Here is a 16,488-nt window from a genome sequence, read left to right as displayed (position 1 = left end):
GGGTGGTGGTGGTGGTGGTGGAAGGGGGGGGTGAGAGCTTGAGAAATGGAGAGAGGGCGAAAAAGAAAGAATAGCATGAATTATACAAAAGGCTCGGGCCATGGGCTGACCTTGAGTCCTATTCTTTCATTTTTTTTTTGTTTCTGTAGGAAGGGTGAGTTGGTGGGTGAGGAGGTGGGTAGGTGTGGGCAGAAATGGTGTACTATCATAAAGCCGGTTCCTGACAGAAAATAGGTAATTTTTGGCCTCACCCTGTGAGTCTGAGTGGACGGATATTAGCCATATGTGATTCATTTGCAGCGCTATGCTTCAATTAATCTGGGCAGGGTGGCAGACGCGAGCTTTCGGCCCTGTGCCACCTGAAAAAGAAAAAGAGGAGAGAGAGAGAGAGAGAAGGGAAGAGGGATGGAGAGAGAGAGTGTAGGAGGGAGGGAGAAAAAGAGAGAGAGGGAGGAAAAGAGAAAAGAAAAGAGAGTGATGGTCAAAGACACTGGGCTTCAGAGGTAGAAGAGGCCAAAGCGATCTCTCTGATCAATAGACTTTTACATCATCGCTCACCGCAAGCCTACTCTCTCTCTCTCTCTGTCTTACTCCCTCTTTCACTCTCTCTCATCATTTCTCTCTCTCTCATCGTTTCTTGCTCTTTTCCACTCTCTCTTACTCTCTGTGGAGGAAAAACTCGGGCGAAACACAAACCCTGCAACATACCAAGCATTCTGAAAGAAGCCATGATATCTGCCTCACAGCCACTCACGGGTAATGCTGTGATTGTGATTTCCCTGATGAGTCTTTAGCGCCAGCCTTGTTTTTCAAACTCTCCGTGCGTGCGTGCGTGCGTGCGTGCGTGCGCGTGTGCGTGTGTGTGTGTGTGGACTATCTGTGGCAGTCTATGGAAGTTGAGATGGGCGAAATGGTAAACGCTAAACCACACTGACCAGATGGAACTGCAGATTGTAATATTGGGGTTATTGCCTGAGCGAAGCCATATGGGGGAAAAATGTGATTTGCAGATCGCTCTTACATTTCTTATTGGAGTGGGGGAGATAGCAACGCCTGATAAAAAAAAAGAAAGACAGAAAGAAAAGGAAGAAAGTTAGTAAGTAAAAAAAAACTTGCTTTATAGCGCAATGCTAACTTAATTATCAGGAGAAATCGGATCAGGAGGAAACAAGATAAAGCCAAAGTAACAAGAGCATTAAATTAGCCATAGCCGTGGGTACCGATTAGTATGTGTGGCTGAGGTAAAAAGCAACACTACTAAGAATAAAATAGAAATTAAATAAGTAATCTCCTCATTTGTAAAACCTACATATCTTTATTGAGTCAGTAATATTTGGAATATGGCATGGATTTACTGTACTTTTTTACCCAGAGGTAGCGGAAAGTTGATATTGAAATGAGTGTCCCTCTCTGGTAGAGTAGGTTAACTGGTGCCATGTTAAAGCAATTGTGGGAGAACACTGTACAGAATATATGTTAAAAGGAACCAGCTGGATGGTTCCAAGATTACAGATACTCAAGGAACAGACACTCTGAGAAAGTGTTTAATCCTCTGGAGCTTTTGGTATGAAAACTACAACCTAGTGCACTGTCCAAGCATTTGGGAATTTCACATGACAGCGCTAATCCGTTCTCACCAGCAAAGTCGTCCACACACACACACACATTCTGGATTCAAATTAGAGCCGGCAAGACAAGCTTAACAAGGAGGCTTGATGGCGACGCAACAAGGCTCTGTGTATAATTTAGTCTATGTTAGGTTTATGTATTCAGAGATTCTGGCCATACAAATGATCAAACTTCTTAAATAGATGCAACCGCTTTGTGTTAATTTTCCTAAACCCTGGCGCGCACCATTTTGCCTTACCACGCATCAATGAAGCAGATGTTGATTTTAAAGTGGTGGGTTGACATGCCGTTGATAGGATTAATTAATGATCCATAAACTTAGCTGTGGTGCTTGGCGCAGCATGCTGTTACTACACTATGCTGCTGAAAAATTTGAGGAGCCAGCAGTGAGTACCAGCTTTGTATATTATGCTCAAAGGTAATTTATTCTGCATAATATACGGAGGGGCCCTACATACTTGACACCTTAAGCCAAGTTTTTTTCCCCCCCCTAATTCATCAATTGCATTTTAATGTTAAATAACAAATATAACAATGTAAAGTCTTTCGTGGCATGGCTAATTATTTTTACTAATGCAGTATTTATAGGCATTAATAATTCATGCCTTTGCCTACACAATGTTACCCGCAGTAGGATTCACAGAAATTAAATTCTTTCAGATGTCAAAGGATGAATATGTTAAAGTTGATTCATGGGGCCAAGGTCAAATTAAAAGTGGCTTTGTGCTATTTCAAAGATGTAGGGGAAGTTTTTAATAACAGGCTTGGTGATACAATAAATCTATTCAAAATAAAAGTAGCAAGAGAGAGGAGTCCAATAATTGTATACCTCTACTCACAGGGGACAGCAGCTAGAGAATGATCTTTTTTGCTGTATAGAGGAAGCGGTAGGACAATTTAGGGTGTGTCTGTGTGTGTGTGTGTGTGTGTGTGAGAGAGAGAGTGATCAAGAGAGAGAGAGAGTAAGAAAGAGCAAGGAAGAGAGCATCCGTATGTGTGAGAGGGAGATAGAGAGAGTGTGTGTGTGTGTGTGTGTGTGTGTGTGTGTGTGTGTGTGTGTGTGTGTGTGTGTGTGTGTGTGTGTGTGTCACTGTAGCGGGCAAGAGGGGGAGGTGGGTGACTGCTCACCTGTGATGAGTATTGAGTGCTGCATTTTCTGCAGCACCTTCCATAATCATCACAGCTAATGGGCCTTTAATGAAAGCAAGAACGCGGCCTCGTTCCCCACCTCTGATGTCAGCACCTCAGCAGTCCGAGCCGCGGCGCCGGGTCACGTGGAGATGGTCCGCCTGACACGCCCAGACACCGGCCGTCTCCCTCCATCTGAGCCGCGGATTTGGCTCTGCGACCGCGTGCCGAGTTGGCTAGTGAGTCAGGACTTTGCTGTTCTCAGAGAGCGGCTGGTCAACTCGCAGCCCGGACCTGGGCCTGAAGTGAGCCAGAACCAGACCCTGACTCAGCTGCTGGGTGGGTAGCCACCCCAGGGAAGCCCAAGAGACACACACACACATGTACACACACACACACACACGTGTACACACACACCCCAGCCCCAGACTAAGACTTCCTCTCTGCTCAGCCCGAGGAGGGTAGGTGGAGGAGGTGGGGTGACGGCTGTGAGTGGTTGGGTGTGTGGGGGGTCGAAATTCACAGCAGATGTGACTTCAAACGCAAGAAATGCCTGGAGGATTGGAGACTGGATAAGGCCCATCCTCTGAGTGACTCTCTGACCCCTCTCTCCTCATCCTCCCTTCTCTCTCTCTCTCTCTCTCTCTCTCTCTCTCTCTCTCTCTCTCTCCCTCTCCAGCCACAGAAAAACAAGGCCTCATTTGTTGTCACTCACTGTTTTTACAGCTTGACGGACGAACGAGGCGGCATCCATTGCCGGCCGAACATTTATTTTCACCCATAACTCAAGCACTACATGAGTGGAGAGCGGTTCTAATTAAATGACCAGGAGACCAATATAATGTGGCCTCTCAGCTACAGTTTAAAACACCGGTTTATTGTTTTAGTGTAAACCGCAAGGTGCCCCGGATTATGTATTTTATGAGCCTTAATGGACAAGTGTTTAACACCCTGAGTGGATGAGTTGATGGTGTGTGTTTTTAGTGTCAGGAAAGACCAGAGATGCCACCAGAAACCACCTTGACCGTTTTTTTCCCCTCCTTTCTAAAATATCTGCTATGGGGGTCTATTGTAACAAACAATATGACAGTGACATGGATTTGTTTGAAACCTGCTGAATGGAAAAATAGGGTGCAAACGAGGTCAGATAAGATAAGATAAGATCCACACAAGCCACACTGTAACAATTTAGAGCTCTCATCCTCGCACACAGACCGTTTTAAATATCTTAACTGAAACGTCAATGATTTAAGGTTTTTGAAGAGGATCGGGCCAAGTGATTAAAGTGGTGTTTTCTTGGCAGACCACGGCTAATGATTGAACTATATGCGATTTTCCAGTGGTCTGATCTAATCAAGTGGAGAATGAATGCTAAACTTATCATCATCCTCATCATCATCACATATTTCATCTCTATGGTCCATCACAGTGGTAGTCTTAGTGGAGGCTTCAAACGCCACACCAAGAGAGGCTTTGCAGTCGGGTCTTGCACATGACATGCAGATGTGGACGTGTGGACAGAGAGAGATGCGCAAAGTAATGATGTCCTCTGGGATCGACAGCTATATCTTCAGGGAGAGACACAGCAATAAAAATGATGAAGGTAGCCCTGCGTTTTCCTCTTTCAACAGCCCTAATGCCACTGTGTCCCTAAGGGTGGTGTGTCTGTCTCTCTCTCTCTCGCTCTCTCTCTCTCTCTCTCTCTATCTCTCTCTGTGTGTGTGTGTGAGTGTGCATCTTTGTGCTTATGCTGTGCATGAATGTGAATGTGTGTGTGTGTGTGTGTGATAGCGAGTGTGTGTTGGTGGAGTGGAGGGGGGGATAGGGGGTGCTGTTAGAGTGGACTTTAATCTGGCCTCAAGTCGTCCGTTTCCCACATTTTAACCAGGTGCCCCACCAGCCTGGTAAACATGATTCACATGGCAAATAAGGGATGGGGGATTAACTCAAGGGGTGGGAGCCATGATCAGAACAATACCTTTCTTCACAGAAAATGAATATCCTCTGCATGAGGGGTGGCTGCTCCAACCCCCGACCGAAATAAAAGGGGGAACTGTAGTAAAAAAAAAGAGCTCTGTGTATAGTGTGGCCATAAAATCAGGGCTGACGGGCAAAAAAAAAAAAGGCTTTGTGAAGCAATGAGAAAATGTTCAAATGTTGTGAAGTATTTATTTAAAGCATTACTGGTCTGCAGTTACACTTCTGACTGTTTCTCAATTCCCCATAGAGTGGGAGGGGTAAAAAGTAAAAATGGGTTATTTCCTCAGCATATTTCATGTGTCCAATATATAATTCATAGTGTGTATGGCAGCTGGATTTATGTAGAAATTAAATTTTGTGGACTGAGGAGGACGAGGCAGTCAATCTTTGGTATTTGGCACATAAAATTAAACATGAAAGGCACAGAGAAAGTCACAAAAACGGCTCTGAGAAAGTTGATACCATGGAGCACAGTATAAGTACAGGCTTGAGTGAGGACGGCTAGAGAGACTCTACTCGCTTGACCCCTGTCCAATTTGTTTACCGCGGGCACCAGGGTAGGAAGACTGATCTGAATGCGTGGCGTTTGAAGATCTCCGCGCCCTTTTCTGTCATCCGCGGCTAATGATTGCAAATTGATCGGCCAATCACACAGGCCGGTAATCAGCGTGTGGCATTTTTTTCCGCCGCAGGCCATCCGTTAAGCCGTCCACTCGCTGTTCGTCACATGCCAACCAGATATGTGCCACCGCTGCGCGCGCATAGCTGTAATTAAAAGTGCCGAAGTAAACATTGTGCCATCCCCCATAACGGGTTCATAACCTAGGCTACGCTAAAACAGTGGCTGAATCAGAGACAGAGAGAGAGAAACAGAGCGGCGATGGATTCAGCTCACTGTGCATACAGCATGAAAGGTGAGCTGATAGAAAAGCCCAACAGTTCGCCCCATGAGAGCTGACAGGGTCCTGTACAAATATAATTACAATTTGGCGTACCACAGCATCAATACAAAGCGCCAGGAGAGATTTTGAGCGCAAGAGGTAACACATCATCCTGGTTTGTGCAAACAGCCAGAATGTCAGTTGCAGAAATCTTATTTGCTCTCTCACTCTCTCTCAATCTCTCTCTCTCTCTCTGTGTGTGTGTGTGTGTCAGTATCTGTAACCGATATCTTTAAAATATATGATTATGTGCGGATGGCCTCATCAGTGTGCAGTGCTGACACCCAATGTGCCCGTGTCTGCATAAGCAAGAGAGGAGAGAGAGAGAGATGCTGATTCAGTAGCCTATATGCCATACAGTGACTGGAACAAGTGGTGCGAAATCACTTATGTTGACATTAAATGTAGCCTCTCTGGGCGTTTCATCTCGCCGTGGTGAAGACGGAGAACGTCACAAACACGCGCAAAGGAAATAACATACAATGTTACATGAGTGGAAAGTTTTCCCACAACAGTGTGTTATCAAGGTTGGTTGTGACGGAGAGTTAAACAAGACAATATCATTTAGTTCAATGACTAGTAGGCCTATGAGAACCGTAATTCCTTTAAAAACGTTTTTGAACTGTAGGGATAAATGGCCCTAAGCTATATGCTATCAAATAATTATGCACTTGTACAATGTCGCCCTACGCCCACATCTTTCCATCAGTGTAAATCAGTGTTCACACTCAGGTTTTACAGAACTAGAATTATAGTGCCGGCCAACACCTACAAAATAGGCTAAAAATGATCAATAATCAAGGAAAATTAATCAACACAAACTCGAAAAGTCTGCGTTTACATACGCTGTAAAGTAGATCTGAGATGGGGAGGAACTACGTGTCAGTACTGCTGTTCTTGATCTCTGGCGAAGCCATTCTTTACTCAGGGTAGGAGGGACAGAGCAGGAAGAATCAAGAACCGAGAGAGCGAACGAAAGGGAACATGAGATAGAAGTGAGAGGTGAGCACTCAATAGATACTTGTCTACTCCGTCCATCGCTGTGAAAAAATATATATATATCACAAATGTTTTCGCAGTGAAGTGAATTCAATCTTATGGAAAGACTTGGATATTATCCGTCATGATTCGGGTACTTGGCAGCAGATTTGGCGAGTGCGCACGTACAGTGTCGGGATACGCGAACTGGGAAAGTCAATGTCTCGAGTTTAGTCTGCTTTCTTCTTCCTAATGCAACATTTAGGCTTTTGAAGAGGGCGCGGAGCTGAGCCGTAGGGTGAGAAACTGAGACAGCCACCGCGGCAGATTGAGAAGTGCGGACAGAGCACTCCCCGGACGGAGTCAGTATGCTGTCCGATGAAATAGCGGCTGGAGCGGAGATGGGAACTGACTCGTTGAAACTGTACTGCGTTGTTATGATGGATCATTGCATCCTAACCAATGCCATGTTTGTATGAAGGACAAAAGGGAAAAACGGAAAGTGTTTGTTTGCGGGATATATAATGGATACGGATATCATCACTTTTACTAAGGTAGGCTACCCGAGGCGAAATGGTCGTTGGAGAGCTGCGTCTACGCTACTACCGTTGAACAGTAATAAAGGCTACAGAGATAAATGCGAACGATAACCAAAGTTTTAGTTTATACAGGCAAATATAGATACGCTCTTCATCTTCTTGTAGCAGCAAATAACTGGACTAAGCAGATGAATATATATATATATATATATTTATAGGCTATGTATTGGATAAATATAGTGCTTCCATTAAACATGGGGTCCTTGATAGATTGGAATTGTCAAAGAATATCAAGACTGTTGGCGAAACTCACAAACGGGTATTTTTTAAAAAATATGTTTAAATATTTCGAAGTATATTTTCTGGGATTTTCTGTCCTGTTATATCAATGCGTTACAAAGCGTTTTTCTCTTCAGTGGGGAGTACCAGTCTCTACGTGTGCTCGCAATGTCAATGCACAGCACAGCGCACAATCCCTCTTTGTAAAAATGCATTCAAATGAACCCTGCAACGGCAGCTTTTTGAGCTCACCTGGTCGGCATTTCAACGCGTCAAAATGTCTTTCATAAAGTTTTAATGGCCTCTTAATACGAAATCTACTTTTAATCCAATTGTTCCGCAGTCTTGGATAATTTGCTCATCTCGGGTCAAATGCAGTCGCGCATACATCAAGTTAAATAGGTTCATTTTGTACAGTGGCAGTGGCCTCTCTCAATTTTTTGTTTGACATTGCATGAATTATTCTAACCAAACCATGCACTTTAGTATTATGTCCACAAAACTGTGTGTCAAGTAACTTTGGTGTTTTCTGACCCAAAACCTGTATAAATATACAGAAGATATGATCTTGTGCATGTTGTGTCTGTTTGGCACCACCCCATCTTGACAGCCTTTATTCACCTGTTTTTAATGCTGGTGTTCCCAGCTGCATGCTGATATCATTGATAAAAGTCCTATGTCTTTGGCCCATGATGTAACAACTCCAGGTCTAATATTAGTAACACCTTTCAGATAGACAAATGATTGGGATTCAGTGTCAATAATTCTGGTCTACACACACTGTTTAAGCATATTACTCGGCTTTTGTGCTTTATCCAAACCAATGATGGTTTTATATAACATACTTAATGGCTGAAATAAAACTGTGGTGCAGTGGATCAATTGCACACTTAAAGACAAGCAATATATTTCAATCATCTGGGAGTGTGATGGGTAATAAACTAACAGTGAATCTCATGTCTGGCGTAATCCCATGGCCTTGTGCTCAGTCGAAAACCCCCATGCTGAGAAAAATAGCTTATATCGATCATTTATAGCAGGTGGAGGGCCTAAATTATTCTCCAATCCCATTTCATTTGACAGGCAGTGTTTGTCACACGGTGGTCTGTAGATAGCCCTCCACCCAACCTCCTACAACCACCAACCCCTTTGCCCTCTGGTTTCCTTATTTGATTTTAGCATTAGTTTGTATTATGCTCTCGGTCCATAGCATCCCAGCCGAGCAATACACTCAATACTAGTCACAGCAAAGTGCTGCTTCTGTTTCCCATAAGCAAGTGTTTGTTTGTCACTTCACTAAAAGAACCTTTTCCCCACACTTGATACTAGCCATCTTTTTCCAAGACCTTTTGCAATCTCATTTTGTGGTTCCTTAAAAGCTAATTTCCATGATAGTGAAATGTCACAGTTTAAATGCATCGTCGCTAGCTGTTTTGTTCTCGCTGCTGCAGACTCGGTCTGCCTCTGGATAAAATGTGCTGTAATATGCTGTCTGTTGACTGGTAACTGTAATGAAAGGCCTCTTTATTATAGTTACAACGGATGTGAAGGAGCTCTCACTGATCTGAATATTTAATGTACGAGTTTCCTCACAAATGTAAAAAGGGCTGTGAATTGTGAATGTGAATTGTGAGTGTGTGTGTGTGTGTGTGTGTGTGTGTGTGTGAAACCAAAGAGACTGAACAGAATGATGTAAGGGTAGAATATTGGTTGGAATGCATGAGTTGAAAGGTGAGAAACAAAATGAGAGCCAGTGAACTTGCCTGTCTGTCTGTCTGCCTGTGTCTGTGTACGGATATGAAGAATTAAGGGCAGATGAAAGGATGAGGTTATCTGATTCAACCCCGCTCTCTAACACCTTCTCTCTGAGTGTGAATGTTTGTGCTTGTGTGTCTTTGTGTTTATGTATGTTGAAAAGTGAGTAATAGATTAAGCGTGTAAACCTGTGTGTGTGTGTGTGTGCACAGTAAAAGAGAGAAGTTCTCTGTGATAGAGTAGGAGTAAGAGAGAGAGAATGAGAACTGAGAGAATAAGACACAACCAAGAGCCAATGTGTGTGCCAGGAAGGAGAAAGCAGATATAGAAATATAAAGCACAAAGAACTGAGCTGTTCCTGAAACGCTCGCCACCATTTGTGGAAAAAAGAATGAAGGGAAAAAAAAGTGAAAATAACACTTATCTTCCTCTACTCTCTCCTTTGTTTGAAACAGTGCCCTGGATCCAAATGTCACCTCCCCGGGACTCTGCCCCAGCCGGGGCCCATCCGAGTGTGACCGCTGGGCCGGAGGACCGCGGCGTGCTCCCGCCGCACTGCACCCCTCGAAATTGGCCTCTGAGCGGGCCCGGGCATAATGTGATGCACCCCGCCGCCAGCAGGGCCTGATATCCGAGCAGAGCGAGCAAGCGTGGATGGAGCCAGCCGGCGGGCTATTGCCCTCTAATGAGACCCGCCGATCCCCGAGCTGAGGACCAGCCATTATAGCAGGATTATAGCCCTAGTCTCCCTGTTCTAACCCCTTGAACTGCACCACATTAGCATAATCTAACAGAGGACTGCTTCTTCTGTGGAGTACGCCATTGCATTTCACTATCCCTCTTTTCCTTTTTTTTTTTTTTACTGCGGTTTCTTCATCGTCTGGTATTTGCCTGCCTTGGCGTGTGGGCACGCATTCTTTTTGTCGCTGTCATTATGGAGTTTCAGGTGGGACCGTGGAATAAGGATTGGCCTTCGTTTCTTAGCTTTTGGCTGACCGTGTTGTTGAGCCTACACGTGCAGTTTTACCCGGTGGCCTCGTGTCCGGTGGAGTGCCGCTGTGACAAAACGTTTGTTTACTGCAACGAGAGGAGCCTGACCTCGGTGCCCTTGGGCGTGCAGGAGGGCTGCAAGACCCTCTACCTGCACAACAACCAGATCAACAACGCCGGCTTCCCGCTGGAGCTGCACAACGTGGCCTCGGTGGAGACGGTCGTTCTGTACGGCAACCAGCTGGACGAGTTCCCCGTCAACCTGCCGCGGAACATGCTCATGCTCCACCTGCAGGAGAACAACATCCAGACCATCTCGCGGGCGGCTCTGGCCCAGCTGCCCTTCCTGGAGGAGCTGCACCTGGACGACAACTCCATCTCCACGGTGGGCGTGGAAGAGGGGGCCTTCCGCGAGGCGGTCAGCCTCAAGATGCTGTTCCTCACCAAGAACCACCTGAGCAGCGTGCCCATCGGCCTGCCCGTGGAGCTCAAGGAGCTGCGTCTGGACGAGAACCGTATCGCCGACATCCCCGAGGAGGCCTTCCAGAACGTCACCACCCTGCAGCGGCTGCTGCTTGACGGCAACCTGCTGACCGACGAGGGCATCGCCGTCGGGACCTTCCAGGAGCTGGTGAACCTCCGCGAGCTCTCGCTGGCGCGGAACTCGCTGACCGCGCCGCCGCCCATGCTCCCCGGCGTCTCGCTGGTCAAGCTCAACCTCCAGGAGAACCAGATGACCAGCATCCCGGTGACGGCGTTCGCCGGGCTGCATCGGCTCGAGCGGCTGGACATCTCCAACAACCAGCTGCAGTCCCTGCCGCAGGGGGTGTTCGACAGCCTGGTGAGCCTGCGGCAGCTCAGCGTGCGCGGCAACCTCTGGCACTGCGACTGCTCCATCAAATGGGTGATCGCGTGGCTCAAGTCCCTGCCGTCCTCCATCAACGTCCGCGGCTTCACGTGCCAGAGCCCGGAGAGGGTGCGCGGAATGGTGATCAGAGAGCTCACGCTGGATGCCATCCAATGCCCAGCTGGCACGGAGCTCGAGCCTTGGCCGACCCAGCCACCACCGTCCCCCTCCCAGCCTCGGAGAACCACCACCATCCGTCCTGCCCCCCAGACCACGACCTCCATGTCCCCCACCTCCACCATGTTCTACCCCCCAACTCACAAGCCAACCCCCCCAGGGCCAGACATGCCAGGCCTGCCCCCCGGACCTCGTCCTCCGTACGAGGACTCCCTACAGATCTCCTTCCACATCGTCAACTCCTCCTGCATCGAGGTGAGCTGGGCGTCCTACTTCACCGTCACGGCCTACAAGGTGACGTGGGTGAAGATGGGCCAGGCGCTGATGAGCGACGTCACCCGGGAGACCACGGTTCCCGGCGACCGCCGCAAGCTCGCCCTCACCAACCTCGAGCCGCGCTCCAACTACCGCATCTGCGTCTACGTGCTGGACACCCTCAACGTCTACCGGCCGGGCGAGGACACTATCTGCTCGGAGGCTAAGACCAAGTCCTTCAGCAAGGCCACGGAGACGGAGCCCGCGACGCAGCAGGACGGCAGCTCCACCCTGCTGCTGGCCGGCATCATCGGCGGCGCCGTCCTCGTCGTCCTGGTGACGCTGCTGAGCCTCTTCTGCTGGCACATGCACAAGAAAAGCCGGACGGCGTCGTCCAAGTGGAAATACAACCGCGGCCGGAGAAAAGACGACTACTGTGAGGCAGGGACCAAAAAGGATAATTCCATCCTGGAGATGACTGAAACCAGCTTTCAGATAGTGTCCTTGAACAATGAACAGCTTTTAAAGGGAGACTTCCGGATCCAGCCCATCTACACGCCTAATGGGGGCATCGGCTTCCGAGATTGTCACCTCAGTAACAACAGCATAGCATACTGCAAGAGCAGCAACGTTCCCAGCATGGAATTCTGCCACACGTGATGATTATCAGTGGGATGCTACAACTGTTTGTTTAAAGAAAAAATGTGTAGTAAAATATACTGTACAATATATATTTCCAAGTTCAGTCTACAATGTAATTTATACTGTGGACAATTATGTGGAATTCTGCTATCTTTTTTATTCTTAGTAAAATGAAACTACAAATGATTTTCTAACTAGAGGGGATGGACATGGTTTTGGCTCTCACGGACAGTACAGATGAATTGTACAATCATGGTGTGCTGGCTTCTCCATTCAAGAAATCCTGTCGGGCTGGTCTCTCCTTGGGCGCTAGGAGAGCTGGGATACTTTGCTAACCACAGAAGCAAAAATATGCCCTCTGTGCTAAAACACAGCCACCCTTTCACAGAACAGTAGTTAAGATAACACAGTGGTTGCGAAACACAAACAACCCTGATTAGCCTACCATGGAAAATAAGACCTGGTGTTAGTTTTTTCCCTCTTCTCCTTAAAAGAATTGAAAAGTGCACTTTCCTAAAGCGTCGGACAAAAGTGTTTCTGTGCATGTGCGTGTGCTTGTGTGTGTGTGTGTGTGTGTGTGTGTGTGTGTGTGTGTGTCTGTGTGTGTGTGTATGGGCGCGTGTGCACATGGTTGTTCAGGAAATGAGCTTTTGTTGAAGTTACACCAGAGAAAGTGTGTGAGGGCACACTTCCCTAGCAGCCCACAGGTCTCAGAGGGGCCGAGCAAACAATGCTGAATGCGGTAGGGAAAATGCCAGAGGTGTTTGTTACCTCGGCCGTCTGTTTATTCAGCCATGTGTTTTCCTATGTGTTTGAACATCTGCCACCAGGGGGCAGTACGCCTCAGCCCATACAGAGGACAGCCAAGGAGGCAGATAGTTAGTATCCATTCCCTTCTTCTCCTGATGCAAGGGAACCTGCTACTCTCTGCCATGCTCTTTCATACTCACATTCATACTCGCTGCACGTTACTACTCCTCGTCAAGAGTAATTCTAAGAGTATGACACACTGCTTAGAGGTCATTTATGATGTGAAATCATTTAAAACTAGTAGTGCACTACACGTGTTGGTTAATTGTTAAACCAATGGATTTCCGCTACTATTATCTCCAAGGCTGGTGTGGTTGCCCATTCAAAAATCAATCTGACAGAAGGCCCACACATACCTACATTTTATGGATTTCCCTACTTTTATGCTTCACTCATCATAATTATTTTTAGAGCATTAAGTAATTAGGTCATTTTTTTGTGGAGCTGTCTTGTCTCTCTTTTTTCCCTTTCAATGGGAGTTAATGAAGAGTTTTGAAGAGATACGCAGTGAAGCACGCGCCATCTTTGAATTGGTCTACATTTCATGGTTATTAAGACAGCTTTTTCAATGACTCATCAGGTCAGATTGACAGTGAAATGGAAACTGACTACAAATGTTGCTTTACAATAGAGCACCCTGGCACAGGTTCGCAGCTCTCTCGTTTGAAAGTGGTTTAGACCCCTGCATGAGGGCAATTAAAATGGAGGCTGTTCATAGTTAAAAGTGCACACTGACAAAGAAAAACCTTTATTATACACGGTTGCTCACAGATTTGATTTGCTTTGACAAGACTTTCTTTCCTCGTAGGGCCTAGTTCAAAGACCTGCCCCCCACCCCTTACACACACACACACACACACACACTCGCTTTCTTTCACATGCCCACACAGTCATGCACAGGCTACAATTCCCAGCCCCCTCCTGCTCTTCATAATCCTTCATCCAAAAAAGGGAGAAAAATATGCAGACGTTATTTTCACTTGGCAGACGAATCACAAGCTGAGAGAAAGTAAGACCAATCGACAAAGTTAACCCTTTCTGCGACTGCCAAGGCATGCCTCTTTACACATTAGACCGAGGAAAGTGCAAGCCTTCTCTCACAGCTTTGATTTCTGTGATAGCAATATTCATGTGCATTATTATGCTTTAATCAAACACTTGACTTTTCAACGTAAAGGCATTGTGTCAGACTGCCCACAGAAAGGTAGACTAGTAAGTCCACTATAGGCCAGTGTTAACGCACCTGGAGTGTTGCTGTATATTCTTCACTGATGTTCAGGATTTTCAAATAACTGTTGGTATCTATTTTTAATTGCAAAGTTCATGCCAGGTAAAAGAAAGGGCCAAATGCACTTCTGTGGTCATCAAAGTGTTTCCATTTTGTTCTGTTATCTCTCCCGGACATACAGTATATCGCAAGCTATTTTAGATGAGCTCAGCCCAGACTAGCTGTTCATCTGCCTGGACTCTGTGCAAACGCGCACCACAGCCTCTGGCTGAAAAGGCTTTTAACTGATATGTACTTCATTAACAATTCATCGGCCTGCCTCATACTCTCTGACAAAAGTACCTGCGCAGAGTGTGAAATCCTCTGCTGCTGTTTATGCTCAGAAAGGGGACATGGATTGAAATAAAATCCTCACATTATTCATCTGTAATGGACACCATTCTTTTGTGCGTCGAATTTTCAGACGTATTTGGACTGCTAAGCTGAGATGTTTAGCAGAAAGGGGTGGAAATTGGTTGTGCACACAAATATTTTTTCTTTCTTGGTCCGGTTTCAAACAGGGGTGAATAATAGATTTGTTTTTTGTTTTTTTTTGGGGGGGGGGTTGAAAGAATGTTTTCCTTGTAAAAGGTGAGCAAGGGTGTTCATTGCCTTACCTTTTCTACAAAGCAGTATTTACAACTGTGGTTATATCAAGGACTCTACATAGTATTAAGAGGCTTGAATGTTGTAGGTCAAGGGTCATCAGTGGTGGAATTATAATGTAGAAAGCCCACATAGTACGTGGCAATTACGTGACAACTGCAGAAACAACAAAGGTTGTGATTACCACCATGTCTGTATCTTTCTACAAAATGAATATCCATGGTAATAAGAAGGTATGACTCATAGTATTTTCGATGGTTGCTTTGCATACTTGGCATACATTACATTATCCCATATTTTTTCCTTCATGAAATGAAAGTCCTTGAATGGCAAACTGGCTCACTTGGTCTTGTGTAATTTCCCCGCAGAAACGGCTAAGGTTGGCTTGCTGCTGTATCAGGACTCAGAGTAATTCTCCCTAAAGCACATTGATTCAGATTGGAATAATTACGCTAAATGACTTGGGGGTCAATTGACGCAAAGTGCTAAATGGCTGGAGCTGAGAGGGCTTAAGATGGGTTACACTCTCCTCCATAATTTTTAAGTGGTAAAAAGAAGCCTTCCTGTGATAATAAATGTCTGTAATGTCTAGAATTGACCGCTGTTAATCTTATTATTATCCCACCTATTGACCTCTTCTGCAAACAAAAATTTAGGATGATATTGGGGTTCTTTTTTGCTAAATTTTTATTTATCTGTGGTGTCGTTGTTCTTTTTGCTCTTTTACTGCCCATTTTCCATGCAGTTCTTGTGTTGATGACTATTGACACAATTATAATGAGAGTGAAAAGCTTCAGTACGGTAAAAAACGTTGAAATGTGGAGGGCAAAAGTAATATTTCAAACCTAGCTGTCTTCTCCAACTCTCTTGACTGATTGTATGAAATCTATGTGAGCGATGGAGTGTACAGTAGATATCAGATTGAATATGTGTGAGTCTTTGGCGCTGCTTTTACTGTGGCTTTTCACTCTTGGAATGGTTTAAATAGTATGTTTCAGTCGCTGACATAAACAGTAACCAAAGTTACCTTTTTTTGTTTCCATGACAAAAAATGTTGTTGTTGTCCAATGTATGTGCCTTGAAATTAACTTACAATGTAAAGTCCTTGAAACCTTTAAATGTTTTTGCACAAAATGTAAATACAGAAATGAAACTTTTTGAAAATAAAAGAGCCATGGGATTTGATTATTTACTCTTAAAACAAGTCAGAAAATGGCCCAACAGACTTTTGTTATGGATAGTGATATGTCACAGAACAAAGGAACTGGGTTGTTTTAATTGGATAAATATTACACCTGAAATGACCTCCAGGAATGAAATTTATTTTCAATTTGAGGAAGCCAGTCTTTATTATCATTTTCCATTGTTACTTTACAGACTCCTAAACTGCTCTTCCCCCGCTCTCCCTTTCTCTCTATGGTCCACCCACATGGCAGCCTGAGTTCTTCATTAACAAAGCAGTCTATTCTCTGCCCAAAATATACAGTTTGTCATTATGAAACCAGATCACCAGATTTGATCACCTATCTTTAGTGGAAGGACAAGAGAGTAGAGAGATAGCAGCATTCAGCCTTGTCTCTAGATTAGAAGAATGCTCAAAAACGCAGCGCTATGCTTATATGCAGATGATTTTATTTGTCTATGCCTCCACCCAGCCATGCCGTC

At 45.4% G+C, this 16,488-nt stretch overlaps 1 protein-coding gene across 3 annotated transcripts in view; it reads left to right on the top strand.

The window, feature by feature from the left end:
• Nucleotides 1-16,008, top strand: part of flrt2 (fibronectin leucine rich transmembrane protein 2) — a 31,778-nt gene extending 15,770 nt beyond the window's left edge. Inside the window, exons 1-2 of one of the 3 annotated variants that reach the window (XM_076271750.1) lie at nt 6,595-6,680; nt 9,685-16,008. In XM_076271750.1, the coding sequence (XP_076127865.1) occupies nt 10,164-12,158 (1,995 nt within the window). In that variant the 5' untranslated portion in view covers nt 6,595-6,680; nt 9,685-10,163 and the 3' untranslated portion in view covers nt 12,159-16,008. The other 2 variants (XM_076271748.1, XM_076271749.1) reach the window with 2 other exon arrangements.
• The last annotated feature ends 480 nt before the right edge of the window (nt 16,009-16,488 follow it).

This window comes from Alosa pseudoharengus, unplaced genomic scaffold (assembly GCF_046254945.1).
Source record: "Alosa pseudoharengus isolate Yale_2024_CS ecotype anadromous, Long Island Sound unplaced genomic scaffold, YU_APseudo_1.1 YU_APseudo_1.1_scf_7, whole genome shotgun sequence".
Classification (NCBI taxonomy): Eukaryota; Metazoa; Chordata; class Actinopteri; order Clupeiformes; family Clupeidae; genus Alosa; species Alosa pseudoharengus.
The sequence above is the reverse complement of the archived record's forward strand: the minus strand, read 5'-3'. Positions and strand labels throughout refer to the sequence as shown.